Source organism: Apodemus sylvaticus, chromosome 2, assembly GCF_947179515.1.
Source record: "Apodemus sylvaticus chromosome 2, mApoSyl1.1, whole genome shotgun sequence".
Taxonomy (NCBI): Eukaryota; Metazoa; Chordata; class Mammalia; order Rodentia; family Muridae; genus Apodemus; species Apodemus sylvaticus.
The window spans coordinates 177684304-177708964 of NC_067473.1; the positions used below are offsets into that span (position 1 = coordinate 177684304).

The 24661-nt window shown below is 39.4% G+C and overlaps 1 protein-coding gene across 3 annotated transcripts in view; it reads left to right on the forward strand.

Annotated features, from left to right (window-relative positions):
• Pik3c2g (phosphatidylinositol-4-phosphate 3-kinase catalytic subunit type 2 gamma) overlaps positions 1-24661 on the forward strand; it is a 311639-nt gene that overhangs the window by 265305 nt on the left and 21673 nt on the right. For all 3 annotated transcript variants that reach the window (XM_052172749.1, XM_052172750.1, XM_052172751.1), the window contains 2 exons: positions 3757-3832; positions 15474-15568. In XM_052172749.1, the coding sequence (XP_052028709.1) occupies positions 3757-3832; positions 15474-15568 (171 nt within the window). The remainder of the gene's footprint in view (positions 1-3756; positions 3833-15473; positions 15569-24661) is intronic.

Genomic DNA, 24661 nt, shown 5'->3' on the forward strand with positions numbered 1-24661 from the left:
GAAAGGCATCTTGCTTAATGAAGAAGTTTAGTATCCATTGGATAATAAGTTCAAAATTTTTTAAAAAAAAATAGTAAAGATAATTGACTAGTCAGCAAAGATTTAGGAAGATTGTATTTCTTCAACCAGTTCTGTTCAGTGGGAGATTTGATTTTAAACATTCAAATTAAAAAACAAAGAAAAATAACTTGTAGTCACCTACTTGGCTCTGGCATGATTGATTTCCTTAGGTAGGGGCTCCTGTTCAACAACCTTACAAGAGGCCAAAATGTAGAGACAGAATTTGACAATTGGCTAATTTGTAATGTATATAAACTGTTAATAGGACTATTTACACTAGCCAACACAGTCTACCTGGAAGACAGATCTCGGCTTGTTCTGCAACACATGATTTGAACAGCACCGTGCATGAGTACTTTGTTCTCAGTCTCTACTTGTGAAGAAGGATGAGGAGGAGGAGGAGGAAGAGGAGGAGGAGGAGGGAAGAAGAAGAAGAAGAAGAAGAAGAAGAAGAAGAAGAAGAAGAAGAAGAAGAAGAAGAAGAAGAAGAAGAAGAAGAAGAAGAAGAAGAAAGAGACATATAGAAAAAGTAAGAGGATGAAGATACCAGGGGATCTACAATGAGATAAATACATTCCACACAAGTTCTCATAAAGAAAGCTACATATGTAGCAGAGGATGGTATTTTAGGACATCAGTGAGAGGAGAGGCCCTTGGTCCTGTGAAGGCTCAATGCCCCAGTGTAGGGGAATGCCAGGACAAGGAAGCAAGACTGGGTGGGTTGGTGAGCAGAGGGAGGTGGGAGGGGATAGGGGCTTTTGGAGGGTAAACAAGAAAAGGGGTTAACATTTAAAATGTAAATAAAGAAAGGGCTAAAAACAAAGAAGAGAGAGAACAATGACAGTGTCCCCATCAGGAACAAGTCCCTTCTTTTAAAGGGTAAGGTAGAACCACCATCAGGATTTCAGATTGTTAAATATGTGTTTTGGAAGATCTGGTGGCACCTTTGCAGAAATGCTGTGGACAATGGTTAGCAAGACGAGATGTGGAACCATCTGCTATAGCCCAGATAGAAACAGAAGATTCTGGAACTGGGAAAGTAGCAGTCTCACAGAAGGAAGACATCTACTTCAAGGCTGATGTGGCAGAAGCTATCAAGGCTGGTGAAAGCCTCCTGGGAACAGGCTTCTCTTTCATTGTGACACTAAGTTCCAATGCTGACTCCTCATCTGACCATAACTCTGCCCCTCCTTCAGAGAAACTTACATGGGAACTCCTAAACTGTGGTGCTGTGATCACAGATCTTTGCACTGTATGTTATTCCTGGGGAAAGAAAAACAGAGAGAGAAATAAATGCTTGGTTTGAGCCTGGTGTCACGAGTAGAACAATGGAGTGACTCAGACATCTTGATGCACATCTTTGGATAGTCCAAAGGAATGCAGATACAGGGTTTAGACTGGAGAAACAAATCTCAAAGAAAGACTTTGATTTCTGACTCAATAAAAGTGTCAAATAAGTCACCCTAAAACACTGTATTGACTTTCAGTAGACTTAAAGTGAAAACCTTATATTATAAGCAAATGGAAAATGAGTAAAGAGACAAACAGCTATACATGGAGAGAAATGGAGAGAGTCTGATATTAGCAAGCACCAGAAAAGCAAATGACAAATCCTGTCACTGAAGGCAAAACATCTGCTGGATTTTGAAAAGAATTCATTTGAACATAGAGATTATTAGAAGAGGAGAGTATATTTTAGAGGCAAGTTAGGCAAAACCTGCTAACATAAGTAGAAACTGAAGAGGACCCAGTAAGTCCTTACCTAGGCTCAATGCATGAGGGAGAACATTAGTCATGGGTGTTCTATACGCATGGGTAGGTAAAGTATTGCTTTCTGGTTGACGATATTTAACACAGATGGAAAAGAAAAAAAGGCAAAGAGATAAACAATAGATTGGGTTCCAATATGGAGGATAAAAAATAGAGGAAGGCAGTTGACAAGTGGTTCAGCACTGTATGCTTCTCTAGAGCTGCTGTAAAAAATGTGTGACACTACTGGGGCAGAAACAGCAGAAACATGTTATCTGAACATTCTGTCAGTCAGGGTCTAAAAGCAATATGTCAGCAACCATGGTTCTTTCTCATAACCCAACAGAAGAATCTCTCTGCCAGATTCACCCAGGGTCTGTTTGTAGTTTTCTCTTTGTAATATCCAAATCATCCCTTTTATAAGAATAATAGTAATATCAGATTAGAGGATCCCATCCTAGATGCTGTACCTCCTTTTCTATTGCTGTGAAGAGACATCATGACCAAGGCAACTTATAAAAGAAAATGTTTACTGGGACTCACAGTTATAAAGACTTAAAGTCCATGATCATCATGACAGGGTACCTGGCAGCAGGCAAGCAGGCATAATAATACTGGAGCAATGTGAGAGGTCACATCTGATCCAAAGCAAGAAGCAGAGAGAGATCGAACTAGAAATGGAGTGGGCTTTTGAAAGCTTAAAGCCCACTTCCTGTGACAAATTTCCTCCAACAAAGGCCCCACCCCCTAATCCTTCCCAAACAGTTCCATCAACAGGGCACCAAGTATCTGAATACACAGGCTATGGGGGCTATTGCTCAATCAGTCCATAGCACTGTATAACGAATTGATCCCAAATGACACCATTTCCCAATCAGATCTTTCTGTGCTTCTGAGACTTACCAGGTCATTGTGTGGACTTGTGGGAGTGACATAATTTAGTCTGCATACGAAAAGCAGCCATTTCTTCTATTATAACAAGAAAGAAGGACTGTAATTTGTCTGTCCATAGAACTAATGGCAGTTTTAATAGTGAATATAAGGTTATCATCAGAGATGTCAGATTTGGAAATAAGTTTCCTGATGGAGGTTTGAAAGACCATTGGACAGAAAGAGAGAAGGCCGAGCTGGGTGGCCGTGATGGGTACTACCACATTGGCATACATATAGATGATGTATTCAATAATTTGGTGTGTCTTTTCCACAATCATGGAGTGTCTTCAGAGGAGAAGGTGCTTTGATGATGTTATAGTTTACAACAAAATAAATGCCAGTTTCACTAGGGAAACGCTATTTGCAGATTAGCTAGGCATGCACACCTTTGGAGTTCAAGTTAAATGGATGTTTATTTGCAATGATCCCTATTTTATTACCAAAATGTACATGACTAGAATTCATTTCCTTTAATGTTATTTCTCCCTTAGACTGTCCTAAGGAAAGGCATAACCTTATGTGTCTACCTGTTTCTTAATATGCACCAGTGCTCCTCGACGATGAGAAATTTAATCCTCAGCCAACATTCTTCGAGTTGAACCTTGAGTAATGGTTTCTCACAAAGCAAGCAACTATGTCCTTTGGAAAGCAATTTTTCTCAGGAAGCTTTATCTAAAGCTTTATATTTTTCAGGACAGGGAGATGTGAGATTTGTGGATAATTACACAATTACAGAACATAAACATTGATGATGACCTCCAGCAGCACAACAACCTTGAATCTCTTGAAGAAATATAATTTATCTCAAGACACATAAAAAAAGACTAGCTTAATTAGTGGCAGAACAATATCGGCAATATGGTTGCAATTTTTTTCTGTTTATGGAATTGATAACAGGTACTCATTAAATATCATATAATAGCGATATTCTCATGCAAGAGTGAACAAGATTAATAGGTAAATATATGAAATGAAGAAATATTATACTATTGTATTTTATCTTTTTTTTTTCAGAGTGATTGTGTACTTAGCTTTTTTCTCTCTGAACATATACAACCAACACTTGAAGACTCTCCATTTGTGGACCCAGGCAAGTGAATCAATCACAATTACTGTGTGCAGCAACTGTATGTGTAATTGTAGGGAAGATCCACTGGTAATGGCTTCAGTTCCAAATCATAGTGTATTTTTAATGCTAAGACCATACCGTTTTCTCCCTAGCCATTTCTAAAGAGTTTGAACCCCCCTGGGAATACAGTCTTCAAGTTAAGATAAGCTAAGATGTGTTTGTACATTTACAACAGTCACAGGACTACAATCCCTATTTCGATTAGTTGTGCTTTGAATTTAGATTGCATTTCAAAGACATACTCTTTGTTTTCTCTGGCAGTCTTGCAGTTTTACCACTACCTTACACAGCAATAAAATAATAATAATAATAATAATAATAATGGACTTTCACTCTTAACATTTTAAAGCCCATGGCACTCTACTCCATGAACAATGCCTTGTATTGGTGCCACCATCCTGTTCTCTTCCAAATGTGTCCTATGCAAGTTCTAATGGACATTCAATCATTTCCCTAGATTTACACAGGCTCCTTTGAAAGCTCTATGAGTTTTAAGCATTTATAATCCATTTCACATCAAGGAGTGGCAATCCAATAACTTATTAGTTTTCTATAAACATTAATTTGTTAGTTTTATTTGTGTGTGTACTTGTTGGACAGCAGGTGTGTACATGCAGCATGAGTGTGCAGGTGTCACAGGTGTCTGTAAGTCCACTTGATGTGGGACTGGGAACTGCATCTGGGTTCTCTGCAAGAATAAAGGGTACTCTTAGTCAATGAGCCATCTTCAGCCCTACACATGCTGGTTTTAATCTCCATATTTATAAATGTATAATTTTTCTGGCCATCACCAATCCTTCCAACTCTCAGTCTTCATTTTATCCATGTCAACCTCCAGACTCTTAAGGTTATATCCACATGCTCATTATATCTGGTATTCTAGGTACTTAATGCTTAGATAGAGAGTTTTCTGAATGTTCTATTATGGAGCACAAGTGTTTATTAAATTGTATAACTGTGCTTGCACATAGCCAACCTCTAATGCTACAGGAAAAGTTAAGTCAAGGACCCTTCCCAACCTTCATTGCTCATTCTTAGAATTCCTGAGATAATATATAAGGATTTCCAGAGAAAGAGAGTGAGAGAAACTGAGAATACAAAAAGAAAAGCAGAAAAGAATTGATTTTAATTACATGAGATGTTACTATCAGTAATAACACAAACTTTAATAATCCAGGCCCAGAAAAAAATAGCAAGTTGTTCAGTCCTAGAGACGCTATCAGAATGGGGCTGTGCAGGCCTCTGTCATTGAAGCCCCTCAAGAAAAATTGCTTCTTTACATTTCAAGAAATTAAACCTCAGATTACTGTCAACTTTGCATTTTATGCATAATATTATTCCTGAAATATATTTTGAAATACATATGCACCTAAAATTATGATGGTTATTATAAAAACTAAAGCAGCACTTTGAGGGAGTCTCTGGTTTTAAAATTTCATATGTCATCAATACTCAAGAATTATTTCAACATTTATGAGCAACTACAGATTTGATTCATGCCATTTTGAAGCTATAGGCTGCCTACTAAAAACAGCTTGCTGTCTTAAAACAATGGGACACATTTTCCATGCAGGATATACAAATCCCTATAATAAGCAAGGATTCACCTGAAGCAGTGCCTCATTTTGTTCTTCCAATCATCTCGTCCTTCTGGATTCTTAATCTTTTGTCACAGAATAGCTGCTGACTGTTAGCAAGAAGCTTGTTTCCTTAAGCATTGTGCTCACCCATGAGTTAAAAATTTTAGCTTATGTTGTCAAATGATTAGAGGACAAAATTATTCAAATGTGTTCAAATAGTGCTTTGCATAGAAACAACCTTAAATGGGAATCCTAGACTTTGGCAACCTCTACCGAAGTGTTGATTTTGAATACCTATGTCTCTAGATGTGTGCCTCAAGAATCACAGGAAGCCAATGCATGTGCTGGGTATTCACTTATCACCTTGACACACATGTGAGAGGGAGCCTCAACAAGGAATTCCCCCCACCAGATTGGTGTGGGGACATGTTGGGAGAACATTTTCTGGTTGATGAAAGAAGGTGGCCTGAGCTATGTAAGAATGTTAGTTGATCAAGCCACAAGGAGCAGGCCAGCAATCAGCATGCCTGCATGGCCTCTTCTTCATTTGATGTACTGAATGTCTGCCTTGACTTTGTTTGATGAAAGGCTTTAATCTATAAGTCAAATGAACCCTTTCCTCCCTGAGTTACTTTTGTTTGTGGTATTTATCCACAACAACAGAAAGCAAATTAGAACATGTCACCCTAAATTTGGGAAATGCTATCAGTCCTTGGCTTTCAGTGTCTCTTGAAATAGGATTTTGTGCAACAACATAAGACACATTGACTGTGACAACCACTGATAAATGATGAAAATCTCTATAAAGGTAGATTATTGTTTTTATAAAGGGGAAAGGAGAAAAGTTCAGAATTGTGTTGTCTTCTCACAGTCCTGACATCATGAAGAAAGTCCCAGTACAGGAGAGCTCCCAAACACTAGACTTTTTTAAAGAATTGAGTGTGAACTATCTTCTACAAATTATTATGTTAAATGATATTGACTTCATAATACAATCTAAAAATCTTTATGGAATTTATTTAATCTTCCCCACATTAACTCTCTGGCGACATAGGTTTCTGTATGCTACAAAGATTAATATAGCTTGTATAGTTTTGCATCCCTATAATAAAGTATCATAGTCAACATAATTTCCTGGACAGAACACCTGTGGCTTATGCTCTAAGATCCAGAATCAATAAATGGGACCTCATAAAATTGAAAAGTTTCTGTAAGGTAAAGGATACTGTCAATAGATCAAAACGGCAAACAAGAGATTGGGAAAAGATCTTTACCAATCCTACATCCAATAGAGGGCTAATATCCAAAGAACTCAAGAAGACTCCAGACAACCAAAAACCCTATTAAAAAATGGAGAACAGAGCTAAACAGAGAATTCTCAACTGAGGAAACTCGAATGGCCAAGAAGCACCTAAAGAAACATCCTTAGTCATTAGGGAAATGCAAATCAAAACAACCCTGAGATTTCACCTCACACCAGTCAGAATGGCTAAGTTCAAAAACTCAGGTGACAGTAGATGCTGGTGAGGATGTGGAGAAATAGTAATATTCCTCCATTGCTGGTGGGATTGCAAACTGGTACAACCACTCTGGAAATCAGTCTGGCAGTTCCTCAGAAAATTGGACATAATACTACCTGAGGACCCAGCTATACCACTCCTGGACATATAACCAGAAGATGCTCCAACATCTAATAAGGACACATGCTCCACTATGTCCTTAGAAGCCATATTTATACTAGCCAGAAGCTGGAAAGAACCCAGATGTCCCTCAACAGAAGAATGGATACAGAAAATGTGGTACATTTACACAATGGAGCTATTAAAAACAATGACTTCATGAAATTTGCAGGCAAATGAATGGAACTTGGAAAATATCACCTGAGTAAGGTGACTCAGTAGCAAAAGAACACACACAGTGAGTATGTACTCACTGATAAGTAGATATTAGCTCAAAAGTTCGGAATACCCAAGATGCAATTCACAGACCATATAAAGCTCAAGAGGAAGGAAGACTGAAGTGTGGATGCTTCAGTGTTTCTTAGAAGGGGAAACAAAATATTCACAGGGGGAAATATGGAGACAAAGTGTGGAGCAGAGACTAAAGGAAAGGCCATCCAGAGAGTGCTCCATCTGGGAATCCATCCCATATACAGTCACCAAACCCAGAATCTATTGAGTATGCCAGGAAGTGCTTTCTGACAAGAGCCAGATATAGTTGTCTCCTGAGAGTCTGTGCCAGAGCCTGACAAACACAGAGGTGGATGCTTATAGTCAAGCTTTAGACTGAGTGTGGGGGTCCCGGTGGAGGAGTTGGAGAAGGGACTGAAGGAGCTGAAGGAGTTTGCAGCCCCTTGAGGGAAGCAACAGTGTCAATCAGCCAGCCCCCCTGGAACTCCCAGGGACTGGACCACCAACCAAAGAATTGACATGTTGGAACCCATGGTACTGGCCACATGGTATTTGTGGCAGAGGATGGCCTTGTTAGACATCAGTGGGAGGAGAAGTCCTTGGTTCTGAGGAGGTTTGATGTCCCAGTGTAGGGGAATGCCAGGGTGGGAAGTCAGGAGTGGGTAGGTAGGTGGGGGAGCACCCTCTTAGAGGCAGAGGGAGTGGGGCTGGAATAGGAGGGTTCCGAAGGGGAGACTTGGAAAGGGGATAAAGTTTTAAATGTAAATAAAGAAAATATCCAATAAAAGAAATAAAAAGAGAAATGGTTTATTTAAGCTCATGATCTCAGAGATTTTAGTCTGTGTACATTTAGTCAGACCATTGTCGGAGCACACACATGACGAAGCAAAGCTACTCACGTGACAGAATAGGACAGAGATAGAAGGAGAGGGAGTGGGGTTCTAGTGTTCTTCTTGAGGGAAAGCCCTTGGGAGCAGAGCTTTCTCCCCGAAGTTTCAACTTCTCCAGGCTCTGCGGCCTCCCACATTGCCATAGGCCAAGCCTTCCAAGCACAGAGCTTTGAGAAGCAAGTTCAATACATAGCACGTTCCATACAAAATCAAACTGTCACCAAAACAATTCATCTGTGCCCAGCCACACAGTTCTCACATGTGTAAGATGGATACATGACAAAGTGTAGGAAAAATAAGATAGGTAATGATGTACAACCTTGGACAATTCCTAGTTCCAAAAGATGATGTCACCATCACTTTTAGAGAATGTTTGTAACTGCAAACCATTGTAAACTCAAGCTCTGAGCCATGACCTCAAGTCAATGCCTCCACTTTATGATGTGAATTGGGAAGAGAACTTGAAGTCATGTGCTGCAGTCAGGCTCTCACTAGTTAATGTCATTAGCCACTTGGTAAAAAAAAAATGGTAAAAAATACAGAAGTTGAATTGTGGATTATAGGTTTTCAATTGGAGTTTTAATGATATGTCATTTGACGGGGAAAATTTGAACTGCCATGTTCTGAAGCATGGCAAGATAAATGTATATAAGAATGCATTATATATTTTAAAATAGAAATCATCTGAACAAACTGTTCCTAGGTATATGTAGGCAGGCACTAGGGAAAGATTAGGGAAAGTTCTGGCAGTGAATACAACTGGGTGGCCAATAAAAATGCAATGAGAAATGTGCCTTTGCCTTTGATTCTATTAAGAAACAAATATTGTCAAAAGAAATAAAAATCTAATGCTATTAAGCTAGGGTCAATCGTGAAACAAAACCAACAATGTTCTTAAGTATCACAAACACACAAAGTGAAAACAGCTTGCTTAGTAAGATCTTCCTTTTAAAACTCACAAAGGCAACGAGATAGAAAACAAAACATAAATAGCTATAAGTGAGTTTAACTCATCTATTGAGAAAAAAGCAACTTAAAGATGAAAACGTAAACCATAGCTATATTCACTGTAAAAAAAAAAAAATCACCTAAAACAAGTTTATAAGGTTGAAATTTTAAATATAGCCATAAGTATGTTAGGCAAATACAAAGAAAATGGAAGCAGAAGTGAAAATATTGGTGAGGAAAAGGAGAGGTAAGTCCTAAAGCTTAGGACTTACTTCATTTACAATGAAATAAATAATGAAACCTCCACCTAGCCTGTGAAATTATGAATAAAGATACGAGACGTTATAACTCTTTATTAAATATTGTAACGGCAACACATATATAGGGAGAGGTCATGAGACTCACAAAAGAAATGCACAGAAGCACACCAATTAAAGAAGATTCCGGCACACAACTTCCAATCTGTGACAACTTGGTGACACAAGAAGAGTGTGTTCGTATGAAACTGCAGTAAAATGAATTAGGCAAATGGCTGGAGCCATGTCACTTTCTTCCTACTGAAAACAGAGATGAGATTTTTCTTTCTTTGTGCCTATCACACCACAAAAAACGTTTAACAAATTCTGGAAAGCAGACATACTGCTGACGGTATCACTTAATTATGATATAGTAAAGACTGATGGATCATTTCAAAAAGTTAGAAGACAATTCTGTTTGGAAATTTAAAAACCAAAATATATTTTAATAATGTTTAGGTCGAAAGAAATGACAGCCCCAGATTTCCAAATCTTCAACAGAGCAGTATCCATCGTCGCAACAACCCGCAGATGCAGCATCAGCAATGCTGGTCTGAGACAGCCCAGCTGATCAGAAACCACAGAATCACAATTCGGAACATCCCCAGCAGAGACTTGACAGCCTCTCAAGTATTTAAAATCAGACAGTTATGCCACTGCTTAAACAGTTAAAGATGGAGACAAAAGGAAAATTATTCATACTAGTTTTCTGAAGCAAACTGTTCATACCAGAGTTTCAAGAAGTATAAGGGCTAAAAATAAGAAATCAGAGATAAATATCACTCATGATAACCCATCAGCACTCTAAAGGAATATAAACTACCATGACCCGAAAAACAAAATAAAACAAAAACCCTCACTTGGCCATCCCTGTGGACCTAAAGGACATTTGATAAAATTACATTTTCTTTTAAAACAATGAAAAGTAAAAAGAAATAGCCTTTGCTTGAGAAACTCTAACAACAGATATGAGAGAAAAATGTTGGAAAACATTCCCATTAAAGTCATGATCATCACTGCCACTATGCTGTATAGAAAGTGGGTGGCTAGACAGGGCTCCCCTTCACCTCTCAGCCCCTTCCACAGGATGTGTCTCCTCAGGAAGGATTTCCATAGTCACCCATTGAAATCACAGCTGTCAGGATTGCGGAAGCACCATTGCTTTTATCTCCTTATGTTACTTACGTTTGCCATAGTATACACTTTATTCATTGTGCCTGTTTATGATTATTTCTCACATGCTGGGACTCCAAATACTCCAAAAGTACTTATTAAATAAAAAATGAAATAGTAAAGGACATTAGACAACATAGACTTTGTCCACAAGACAAACCAAGATTATTTGTAAGTACTATCACTAAATCAAGGAAAACAAATACCAACTAAAAAATACCACAACTAGAATTCAGTAAAAACACCAGCTACAAACTGATGGATACCTGTATCTATTAGATTATATTCTTGAGATATACTTATAAAATATGTTAGATATAATGACTGTTTACACTATTTAAGAGTCAAAGTAATCCTATCAATAGCTTTCACACAGAGAAGTTTAGAATGAATTAAAGAGGAAACAGGTAAGACCGAAGAAGGAAAGCCACAAAGTGGAACTGAGGAATCTAAAGAAGAAATGGAAATGCACACGATGCTTCTGGAGAGGCAACTTCATCCTCTTAAAGATGACTCCTAAGAAACATTAACTGTTTTTTAACAGAATAACCGTATTTTTATAGGTCATAAACAAAAAAGTCAGAAATAACCTTTAAGAGTTTAAATCCACAAAAAATTAAAGCAGTGTCATGTCTGTGCCTAAGCAGATACATGAGTCAATACAAACGTTGTCATAGATTGTCCAAAGCCAGATACACTTAGAAATGTAGTATGTGACCAGAGCAGAGAGGGGTTTGTGATGACACAGCCTTCAGGATACATAGCAAACAGAGGAAGAAAGGTAAATACAAATAATGAAGTCAGAGATGACAAGAAAACACTGGACAGCCTTTTATAAACCCTGATGTGCACTGCACTGGGCACAGGTTAAATTCAGAGTGTCAAGCAACCGTGCATGGGAATAAACTCTTCAGCAAGGCCAAGATGAAATGCAAGGGTGCAGTACTGCTCATTCATCCCAAAGACTCGTTCAGTTAGCATGTAATCAACCTCTAGAAACTGATGAGAAAATGAAGACTGTGAAAGATAAGTACACAAAATACAAGTAGCTCTTGACCAATGAGAAGAGGCTCAGCCTCATCCTCATTCATAAAAGAATTACAAATTAAATAACAAGGATGCCGTCTCTCTCTCTCTCTCTTTCTCTCTCTCTCTCTCTCTCTCTCTCTCTCTCTCTCTCTCTCTCTCTTTCTCTCTCTCTCTCTCTCTGTTTTTCTCCCTTCCTCCTCCTTCAACTTCCCTCTCTCTCTCATCAGATTGGCAAATAATCAACAATTTAATTAGCATCTTAGTTGCAAATCAGCAGGCCTCTCATACACTGCTGGCGATAATACAAATTGGTACAAGCACCGTGGAATTATTTGGCAATGCTTGTCAAAATCACGCAAGAAAATAACACTGCGACCTGCAAACTCTGCTATTGAGTTTTTGTTCCAATATTCACAAACTGGCACAGCAACAAGCCTTCAAGACTGTCCCCTGAGAAGTGGTTAACAAATGGCTACACAACATGGGGAACCTATCTGCCCATCATGGTTATTTATCACTGGTTAGATAAATCCCAATACCTCCATATAATGGAAGCTCTACTTTAAAAACTAAAAAATAATTTCTGCAACATTGCTATAAAAGTATCTACAAGTACCTTGTGAAGAATAATAATATGCCACTATTATATATGCCTTTGTCAGGTATGGAAAAGAGAATGACATATCTATCTTTGGTTTTATGGAGCAATTTGCAAAGGATGTGTATCTCTCTAGGAAGATACAGAGACAACTAGTAGAACAGGTTAGAATAGAATAGAAGTAGATGAGTTTCAGGCATAAGAAGAATTTTTTACTTCATACTTTCAAAACCATTTGTCACCTTTAATCACAAGAACATATTGTCTTCTGAAGAAAACTGCAAAATGATATTTTTAGGAAAATGGAAAGTAGTGTAGTCCATTAGTGAAAGGGCTCAGGACAGCCACACTTGGGCTCAATAGCACCGACCAGTCCTGAGGTTGTCCCAGGGAACCCAGCGAGTATTGCCAATCCCCAGAGTGACCAGGAAATTCCAGCCTATCTTTCTCCATGTCAAGCTGCACAACTACTGTCACTGAGAACAGGAGTGAACAAGCAGTGGCCACACCCCCAAAGGACAAGTGACTGTTCTCTGCCAGTTGACAGTAGTTGTGCAGTTAGGAATGGGACTTGGGGACTCTCTCTTCCAACCATGATGGAATTTTAACTGGATCCATGTTAGACAGATCTTGTTCTGGCCAACTCAGTTGCAGTGAGTGCCTTCGACGCATCATTTTTGGTGTGCATGAGTTTGGAGGAAGTGCCTCAGTTGTCCCTTGTGTAAACAGGAGAAGCTGGCCTTGTAGGTTTGCTGTTGAAGGTTTACTGAAACACCTCCCATTGGCTGCCACATTCTCATCTTTTTTAGTCTCTCTGATACTAACCAATTGGCTGTTAGGAATTCCCAGTGACCCAGGTTTGTCTGCGGTTCTGACTTCCCAAACGTCATGATTAAATATCTGGTTCCCACTCTCTTGGTAGAGTTCTAGCCAGAGGTTGTCATCATTGTCAGTCAGTGTTCGATGCACCTGTGCCTTCACTGTTCACTGTCAGGAATGTGTATGGCAATTCCCTAACCTTGAGCTAAAACTTCTCTCATTAAATACAATGGTTTTCTATTTAATAATTCCTTCACCTCTTAATTCAAATATAATATTCATTGCGCATTAAAAAGTCATCAGTATTTAGCACCTTCATACCTAGTACTCACTAATATATTTTATTATGAAACGTAATTTGCTTCAGTGAGAATCAACTTATAGTGTCTCTCAATCACTATAATGGGGACATTTAAGTGATTTTTAATGAATTTATATAACAGATGTCCTCTCGGTTCAAAGAAGCCCTCTTTTAATTATCAAGTAATCCATATTATTAACTATGAACTCAATTAATTGATAATAAAACTAGTATCACATACATGTGATGAATAACCTGCTCTAACCATGAAAGAAGCACACAGAAAGGACACGCCCTGCTGGTGCAACCTTAATGTACTTGAACAAATCAGAGAGCTCAGAATAACTCTCATAAAATCAAGCATCCCACAGTGAATACTGGCTGACTTTGTTTTTCAATAACTCTCTCTTTTTTTAATTTCTTCAGCATCTGTATTTTGAAAGACTATCAAGGGAGTCATTATATCCACAATAAACTATGTTTAATCCTTGGGCAAAAAAAAAAAAAAGCAGAAAATTTGACTTAAAACAAAAACTGAAATCTTTATTTTATTGACATAATGTTGTGGCTCAAGGTAAAACTGACATTACTTTGTTATTGAATAAATACCTAGTATATATGCATAAAACAAATAGCAAATTATGTCCTTTGGAGACATGGATGAAGTAAATCCTGAGATAGAGCTAAATTGACTAGCGTAATTGCAGTCAGTGTAAGTATAAACGCGGCTTGTGCTGGGAATGAGGAAACAAGCAGCCCAGGAAGATTTCACTTTTGCGTGGGCTCTGGCAAAAGATAACAGTTCTACAGACAAAAACTGGTGGTCAACTCATTTTAAGGGAAGCAAATAAAATGAAAACTGTCTAAAAGACAAGGCAGTGTTTGAAGGACTAAACATGTCAGTTACAATAAAAATAATAGTGGAGAATAAAATAAATGAATAAACCATACGAAGCAATGTTGCTGTCCTCACACCTCGGGTGCAGTGAGATAGGAAAGGCCCTTGGCACCAAGCACCGTGCACCTGGATCAATCCCTGGAACCCACATGGAGGAGAGAATCACTTCACACAGCTGTCCTCTGACCTCCACCCCCATGCCTTGGCATGCACCAACCCACTGATAAAATAAATAAGAATGAAAAGTTAAAGTATAAAAAGGTACTTTTACCCAAAGAATAGTTTTATAAACATGGCTGTAGAAATGAGTAATCACTAGAAACAAACACATTTGAAGTCTAGGGGAGGCTTAGAGAATGAGCCGACAGACCAGTTTAAAGATTTGGATCTCAATCAGTTTCTGTGAGATAGGACAGACAGATGTTAAGTACAGACGCAGAGTGACTCCTGGCAACCCCAAGTGTCTGTTCCATCCTCACCACACAACAACCTCCTGAATTTTATCACTACTCACCCCAGCTGTCCAAAAGTAGGCCACTTGTCATAGAAGATTGATTAGCTTAGTCATCATGGCAGACTGAAGCAGACCTGAGCACAAACCCAGATTCCTGACTTCTGATGGCTACTGTTAAACTGGAGGGATGTCACAGGCGTTCTGAACACTTCCTGTCCTCCAGAGGACCTGAGCTTAGTCGCAGCATCCTTGTCTGTGACTCACAACAGCCTGTCAATTCAGGTCGAGGATAATTAGTGCCCTTTTCTGGCTTCTATCGTCACCTACACACACACACACACACACACACACACACACAGAAACTTAAAAATAAAATATATCTTAAAGACTGCTCTCAGTCTCTCTAACCTCCACTTTGTCAAACTAGTTATAATAGTTAATAAGAAAATGACAACTAAAAGTTATATGGAGGTTTTAACCTTAAATAGCAGATTAAATAATGGTGTCAGTCAAAACTGAACGTAGACTATCAAGAGTTAGATCAAGCAGGCAACTAAGTAGCCCAGCATCCAGAACTGAACATTTCAACATCATCTGAAGAATGTTCCTTTCCTCTTCCTCTGCTGGTCCACTTTAGTCTTTGAAAGAGTTACGGTTTTTGTGCTGGGCTCATTCTGACTTAACTAACATTCACTGTTTTTCTCAGGTGAGAATTCTCCAGACAAGAACCCCAAGGTACAGTTGCTAATGACCTATGAAGACTCAAAGCTCACCATCCTGGTGAAACACTTGAAAAACATTGTAAGTTCCTTCTATGTCAAAAGGGAGGTGGGCAGTCACCTGTCTCCTTTGGGCCATGAGTATCCATGTTAGCACGGCAATGGGTCCAACCACCAAGGTAGATGCGCACCAGGCAGCCAACTGCAGCATGTTTGTCCCAGTATGAATACGACGTTTAAGGTAGAGGCTATAGAATATCTCACAGGGAAGTCACCGAAGGAACACGGGACCATATTCAAAATGAAGTTTCCGGAAAACCTATGAGCATTCTCTGAGGACTGCCTGGGGCAAAGGAGACTGGTTCCCAAGAACTTCCACAGCTCCCACAGCTGAGCTCAGAGGAAGACCCACTCTTTTGCTGGGGGTGGGGGTCGGGGTGAGGGGTGCGGAGGGGGGCAGGGAGTGGCAGCCAGACCTCCTCAGCTGCCTCCAAGGAGCTTTAAGAAGGATCATCTCTCTAAAGCTAACCATTCCTTAAGGTCTCCACCCAGAAGTCCTGCGGCCCCTTTCATCTTTGCTTTTACTCCATTGTCTTCATCACCACCTTCTGTTGCCGTTGCTTAAATGTATTTCTTTCTCATCGAAAATTGGAACTTCATTGTTCTTGGAGTTTGTTGGATGCACTTTCACTTTTTGCCAACATTTCATCTTTATTTCTTTAAATAATCACTAGCAGCTGAATTTTTCTATTCAGTGACATTATATTATCCTGATTAGTAGTCCTCTCTCTCTCTCTCTCTCTCTCTCTCTCTCTCTCTCTCTCTCTCTCTCTCTCTCTGTGTGTGTGTGTGTGTGTGTGTGTGTGTGTGTGTGTGTGTGTGTGTTCTGAAATATGTGTGTACAGTCACATTTGGAAGTCAAACCTCTCCTCTTCTCCACCTTACATTTTTGAGACAGAGTCTATTGTTGAATCTGGAACTCACTGACTGGCTAGGCTGGCTGGCCAGTGAGCTCCAGATAGCTATCCTCCGGCCCCTACCCACTCCCTTCCTCCCTAGCACTAGGGTTACAGATGCAGATACAGCTGCTGTAGGCAGCTTTTACCTGGGTGCTTGGAACCTACAATCAGTTTCTCATGCTTGAGAAGCAGTCATTTTACCCACTGAACCATCTTTGCAGCCCTTCTCTGGTCATTCTTGATTCTGTGGCCCTGTTTTGATGACTGTACATTGAGGAAGTAGTGGTTATTCTAGTCTTTGCAGGCTGCCTTTCCAAGGAACTCATCCTGCAATACAGCAACCCTCTCTAGAAATCCTGTGCAGGTGGTCCATTGTGTTGAACAGAAGCATGGGACAGTGGCGGGCCCACAAAGGAAGCTCACAAAGAGCACAGAACAGTGCCTGGCACACAGAGGAAGCCCACACAGCTCCTTCCCAGAAAGGTTTGTCGGAATGAAAGTGTCTGAAGGCTATAATCCAACTTCAAGGATAGAGGGAGCGAATTAGACAGAAAAAAAGACAGTGCGTGGAGATTTAAATGCTATGGAACCTTGAAGGCAAGGAGAAGCTTTACTCTAAGGCCTGCAGAAGAGCTTCATTAAAAATGACAATCAAAGTGATAAAGAGAAATAGAGATCTCTGTCATGACAAGGGATGACAGTTGTCTGGAAGGCCAGGGAGCTTTCAGTGTCACAGTAAGTGAGAAATGATCTGAGCGTAGGCATCATAAACAGGAAAAGGAAACTGAACATCACCAGCTCCACCAGATGTCACCAAATCTGCCAAACAGGCCTCCATGTGACGTCACGACCAAAATCACTGCACAGGGTATGCAAAAGTCAGCTCAGTGTTGGCTGCATTCCTCGTGCACATAAGACTTTCAGAGTGTGTTTGGAAGGAGCTAAAGGAGCAGTCTCTCCCCCACATGACATGTGTCTGGTACAAACTACATTTAATAAATATTTATTCAGCGAACAAAATAATTGGCCTAATTTGCAGGGGATACATCATTAGAAAACATTAGTAGCCAGAAAGCCATGGATGCTTCTTGCTAAATCTGTAGTGCTCACAGTTGGAAATTTTTGAGATATCAGCACACATATTTTTAAGTTTTTATAGATGTTTCATGTATTAAAAAATTTTATCTGAAAATGAAGCACCATCAATAGAGGCCTTGCCTAGCACACACAAAGTCCTGGGTTCAATCCCCAACACTGCCTAAACTAAGCATGGTGACCCAAAATGAAATGCTGGCACTTTGGAGATAGAGACAGGAGGACCAAAAGTCTAAGATCATCTTCAGTTATATAGCACATTTGTTGTGAGCCTAGTATATGCACAAACTCCGTCTCAAAATGAAACAATTATCTTCCATTGCTTTGAATAAGAAAACTGTTATAAATCAGAGTAGCAGTTACTCAAGAAATGTTTACATTGGGAAATGAAGATTCAGTCAGCATTATATATTACTACATGTGTGTTCATGGATCTTGATCATCTATATCACCATGTGACAAAAGGAATAGTAAGAAATATTGGTAAGTCAAACAAGTTTATATAAATTTGTTACACACTCTTTAATCTTGAAAACAGTCCCTTAGAGACAACATATCTGTTTCAGTAATGTCATTATTCAAACCAATCTAAACAAAGCCTATTGAAATTGCTTTCAGATCTGGCATATAAATCTCACAGTAAGCCGGGTGATATTTTTCAGTGGTCATGCCTAATTTTTGATCAAAAACAACATTAACAAAGCTGGCCACCCATTCCACCCAACTGATTAATTCCTAAATTACTTTTGACATTTTTCCAAAAGTGTGTGTTACACTCAGGAACTTAAGCCTACCAGTGAGGTCATTCAACGAGTGTGCGATGGCAGAAGAAGAATGGGGTGTGGGGAAGAGCAGGAACTAGAGATGCAGATAAAATCAGCGAGGCGGGGCCAACGGCCATGGAGCCCCTACCCCTGAAGGTTAGACTTGGACAGGACCCTGTGGTGTCAGCGTCCTCAGCATCACTAAGACTGTTTCAATGCTCTCTCTCTCTCTCTCTCTCTCTCTCTCTCTCTCTCTCTCTATCTCAGTCTCTCTCTCTGTTCACTTCCTAGCTTGTCTTTTTGTTCTTTCTTGTTTGTTTTGTTTTGCTTGCTCTAGTTTGAGACAGAATCTCCCTAAATACTCTAGGCTGGCCCGGAACTTGAGGTATATGTGCCCTCAAGATACCGGCAATCCTCCTGCCTCAGCCTCTGGAGTGGTAAGTTTTCACAGGGACTCATCACTGCGATATTTATTTCCAGTCTTCCCGTTATGCTAACATTGAGAAAAGTCAGGACTCCAAACTTCAGTTCTAGTGCTGCTCTCCTTTTCTACCTCTAGTTTCATAGCTTCGCATCTTCCTTGCTTTTTCTCCGCTCTTTTACAACTCCAACTCTACCCTCCCCAAATCCGGAGCCGTGTATGGAGCTGGTAGATGGCTTCTCAAAACCCCATCGGAGTCTCAAACTCAGCGTGCTCCAAATCCAACTTGTGATGGCTATGCCCTAAACACGCCCTCCATCTTTCCCATCTGCCTTCAAGTGATGCTGGCTGAAGCTCTTAGTCATTCAACCCCACTTCTCTTCCAAGGTACATTTATCCTATCTGAAAATCCTGTTTGAAAAATAAACCCACAGGCCCACCATTTCCCATCCACAATCCTTCAAGTGGCCATCAACCCCCACTGAAGCACTGCTGTAGCTTTAACAGGTTCTTTGATTCTGCCCAGAGTTCTTTTTTTCTTCACGGAACCACATAGCCAAAATATTGCTTTGGGGAGAAAATTCATGTCCTATAATTTCTTTCTTCATAGTCTTTTGAAGTCTCAGCTCACTCACAGTAAAATCAAGATACCCAATGGCACGTGGGGTTGTACACGGCTCATTCCCTTGAAAAGTTCAACCTGAAGTTCGCCTGGAGCTCTCCCAGTCCCTGTAGCCTGGCCTCAGCGTCTCCTTGCTGTTCCTGGAGTGGGAAGGCAAGCGCTGCCCTAGGACCTTTGTATCCACTGATGGCTCAGCTTTGCATGTCTGACAAGTCCTTGTCATCTCTTCAGTGAGGCCTCTCTGCACTCCAGTCCGCTTTTGTTGCCACTTCAAAGTTTTCAAATAGTTCATTTACAAAAAAAAAAAAAAATAGCAGATCACTTGTCCTGTGGACCAACGAGGAATAAGATTCTTTTCAGCTTTTGGCAGTCTTCAGAAAAATTCTTCAAGTTTTCCAACATTCTTATTTTCTTTGTGTGTGTGTGTGTGTGTGTGTCCTGGAGCTGGTGTTACAGGAGGTAGCAGATTACTCAATATAGATGCTGAGAACCAAACCCACGTCTTATGCATGAGCAATATGCATTCTTAACTGCTGAGCCATCTCTGCTGTTGTCAGAATTGTTGAATTATTATTTCTTCTGCTTATCTAAAAAAAAAAAAGAGTGTGTGTGCATACAAAGGACATAAAAAAATCTATAAATTCTTAAATTATTTTCTTTGCTCATTTCCAGTTCTAGCTAATTGTTATTTAGTTATAAAGCCTTTAACGTTTTTGCATACCAAAGTAATCAGACTCCAGAAGTTGTGCTTGATTTTATATTAATATTAAAATGAATTATGCCTGAAGTCCTAGGCTTGATGAGAAGAATTGTTTATCTTATATTAAATCTTTGAAGCTTTATTCTAGAAACTCCCTTCCTCCTATGAGGCTCAAAAAATGCTTTTTAAAAAAATCCTTTCCCTTTCAAAGAAGCACGTGATTACTGTAGTGATAACAGCTGACAAATGACTGCAGCAATACAGCAGCCTAAGCAAGACATTTAGCACTATTAAGTTTGTACGACCAAGAAACAGTTAACTTTTAGATTTGAAATACTTTGTAATGCTCTAAGGATTATCCAGGTACCCCATCTGAGGTACTCTGTGCCTGTGTTCAGTGCGTGTATCCTCCTGAACTCACACAATCCCCTAGTCTGTCATTTCTTCTCTTTCTTCTCCCTGTGATACAATGTAAATATTCCCAGGCCTTCGAAGTTCTGGGACAGAGAAGTAGCGTTCTGAATCTCATCACCATGCCTCACTCACACAAAGTCGGTGATTACTTACAATGAGGCAGCGTTCAGACACACAGGTGTTGCCTTGTTGGGAAATTATTTCACAGGACACGAGAGGCGGGCAGACTTGCTTATGAAGCAAAAGACAGAACAGGCAAATCTCAAAACCAAGTCCATGTGTTTTGCGGTTCTCTAAACGTGTTCTGCTTTGTTCCTGGGCTTATTTGGCCATTTGTAAAGTGTCTATTCTATTCATTTGCCAGGTTTATTGTCTGAATTACACATTTTGTTTTGTTGGAGTCTTCATATATTTTGGATATAAATTCCCTGTCAAATGAGTAGTTGGTCAGGATTCTTTCCTGTTCCACAGGCTAGCTTTCCACTCTATTGTGTCTTTTGCTGCGCTAAACCTTTTTTAAATTAGTCAGAAAATCACTGCTTGAAGTCTTGAAGTCTTCTTCCTGAATTCACCCAGCAGTTCAGCAGCATTTTTGGTATTTCATTGGGCCTTTTACATAGGTTGAGCTGTTTTTTGTTTGAGACAGCAAGCATAAGTCTCAATTCAATTTTCTTTAATTTAATTTAATTTGTGTGGGTCTTTTGCCCCCATAAACGGTGTCCACAGAAGCCAGAAGAGTGTGACAAATCCCTTGGTGCTGGAGGTACAGACTATTGTAAGCCATCATGTAGGTGCTGGAAATCAAACCCAGGTCCTCTGGAATTAGCTAGTGCTCTTAACCACTGAGCCATCTCTCTAGCCCCTAGTTTTAGTTTTCTTGACATGTAAATACTAGATTCCCAGCACTGCTTGTTAAGAGACCTTTTGTCTATAATTTTTAAAGAGTTTTTAATTTTTTTAAAAATTATGTGGCATGTGTATGTGTGTACATACCCTGTACCATGCACACAGGCGCATGCACTTGAGTCCACATGCATGCAGGAGCCAGAAGAGGGTGTCAGATTCCATGGAGCTAGAATTAGAGTCCATTGGTGCTGGGGACTGAAAAGGGTGATCTGGAAGATAAACAAGCACTTTGAATTGCTGAGCCATCTCTTCAGCACACAGATTTTCCCTGTATTTCTAAGTAGTTTTATTAAGAGTCAAATAGCAGTAACTGTGCCGGTTTCTTTCTGAGCCTTCTATTCTGTTGTTCTACACCTTTGATGTGGTTTGAGCAACTGTCACAGTGGGTTTTGTTACCATGACTCTGTAGTAGATGGAGCTTAAAGTCTGCCACTGGGGTGCCTCCAGGACTGCTCTTTCTGCTTAGAGTTGTTCTGACAGTTCTGAGTCTTTGTGCTTGCATATAAATGTTGTAACTTGGGGATAGATGGGATTTGCAAAGAATGTCATTGGAATTTTGATGGGAATTCCATTGGATCTGTAGCACACTTGATAGGACAGACATTCCCCTAATGTTGATTCAGTAGGTACATGATTATAGGAAGGTTGTCTGACCATCTAGAGTCCTTCAATGACTTTCTTTTCAGCTTATGGAATTTCACCTTAGAAATCCTTAACATTTTCTGTTAAGTTTATACCTTTGTACTATATTTTTTGTTGCATTCTGTGAATAGAATGATTTTGTTGACTTCCTGTTTTAGCAAGTTTCTGCTGTATAGAAAAACTACTAATTTTTTTTTGTTTTTTGAGACAGGGTTTCTCTGTGTAGCCCTGGCTATCCTGGAACTCACTCTGTAGACCGGGCTGGCCTCGAACTCAGAAATCCACCCACCTCTGCCTCCCAAGTGCTGGGATTACAGGCGTGCGCCACCACGCCTGGCTTAAAACTACTAATTTTGTATGTGGATATTATATCCATTGACTTTGATGAATGTATTTCTACTCTTTATTGCTGACCAATTATTTTTCAAAGAAATCAAACCTACAATTTTTATAAACTTACTAGCATCAATATTTTTAATAACAATAGCTTTAATTTCTGGTTTTTTTATTCTTGTTCCTAGGTATCTATGAGACCTTGGTGTCCATATGTTCTAAAATATTTATTAGCATTGCTCTTTCTAAACATATCTTGCCTATTATAGGTTTAAGGCAGAAAAGGCTACAACCTCTGCCTTTAAATGTAATTTTTCCAATATTTAGCCTTGAGTTTTAAAACTGCTGTATAGAAAAACTACTAATTTTTTTTTGTTTTTCGAGACAGGGTTTCTCTGTGTAGCCCTGAACATCTTGTGACTTCAAAGATAATACAAATTTCCCCCCTAACTGTCTGATGGGCACTTATCCTCTGATATCTTTCCATCGCAGAAATTTCAAATTGCTCCTCTGCTTTCCATGAAGATTATTTCTAAATCTGGCATTACTCACTATCAAATAATAAGTACCACATTATTGAGTCTCTATACCACCTTCACATAACATCTGATTAAAATTTTATTATAACTTATTTGCAATATTTCAACTCAGTTTTAGCCTTCTATGCAATTATCAACAAACCCATTCAATTTTCTTTTATGCCTATTATTATCAAAATGATATTCAATATTTTCTATTCATCCATGAATGATTTGATTGACGGTTAAGATAGTCTTTGTTTCACTCTCTCAGACAGGCCAACCTTTTGACCCTGTCACATGACATTGTAATCTACACAGTTCACATTCAAGACCTGCAGAATCAAGAAAAAAAATCACCAAAAATTTTCTTATAATGTTTTAGGTAATTTTATGATTTTGTGTTGGCTTACATCCTCGGGCACTGCAGCCCACAGGGCACCAACTCTAGATTCTAACCGAGTAACAAAAGCTAGAGAGAAGAATGAACAGAAGAATATTACCAGATTTCTGCAGAAGTGAAGACTGTAGACTTTCAATAGCTAGTTCTAAGTGTAAATTTGTTAAAGTGTTCTTGAAGGCATTTTATTTATCACTGGGTTTTAGGTGTCCAAACATATATTTAATAATTAAGCTCATAGTGTTTGAAGAACATCTCCTTTTATCCAGTACTCTAAAGACTCTTCACTGCAGCAAATATAAAAATGTTTGGGAACTGATACCAACTCTGAGTTAAAGCTCGAATCCAAGGCCGATATGTCCTCATCTTGACCTCATGCCTCCCTCAGCTCCCTTCATCTCATTTCCTCAGGCCTTTGAGTGCTGCAGTCCTCCTCAGACCTTCTGTGCTGTTTCCCTCAGGAGAGACTGTTCTTATGTAAGCAGTCTAGAGCCCTGATTCCGGTCTCTGTCCATCAGAATTCTGTCCATTTACAAACAACCCCCAGCCCTAGAAACAAGCATCCCTCAGCAGACAGCTAACTGGAATTCTGGAAACAGCAGTCAGGGCCTCCCTCCCTGACATGCAAGAGAATGGAATTTCCACGTGGAACTCTAGAAGGATTCTCTTCTGCTCTTTGTGCCTACGTTTACTTTGTCTGACTACAATGAAAAGTTTTTAACCAGTGCAATGTGCCAAAAAGTCTCAGACCTTTATTGATATAATTCACCTAAAGAAAGTCTTGTGCCTATAGGCACAAAAATATAAGTTTAAATTCAGCAACTTTAATTTTTTTGCCCAAGATCTCTCACGGTTAAGGATGTAAATTTAAAGCCTTCAAATCTCTGAGCTCTTGATATTTAATCTAGATTTTATGAGTAGTACTTGATCATCCTACTAATGCACACTTAGCTTGAAGTTTAACCAATAGGAGTTATCTGAATTAAGTGATACGGAGAAAATATAAGACTGAAACAAAGCTCAATAGTGTATGGGTGAAATATGAATCTAAACAAAGGCATCTTTGAATTTCCAGGAAGACAAAAGAGAAGTTTTAGTGAAACTGTATTTGAAAATATAATCGTGTCTCTGACTCTTTTGCCTGCTCATGGGACCCTTTTCCTCATAAATGGGTTGCCTTGCCTGGCCTTGATATGAAAGTTTGTGTCTAGTCTTATTGAATATTGCTATGCTGTGTTGGGTTGAAATCACTGGCCTTCTGTTTTCTGATGGGAAAAGAAGGAGCAGTGGATCTGGAGGAGAGGGGATATGGGGCACTGAGACCAGGGTAAGAAGGCTGCAGCCCATGTCTTGTGTGAGAGAAAAATTAAAGAAAAAAAGAAAAAATAATCACCCCAAATT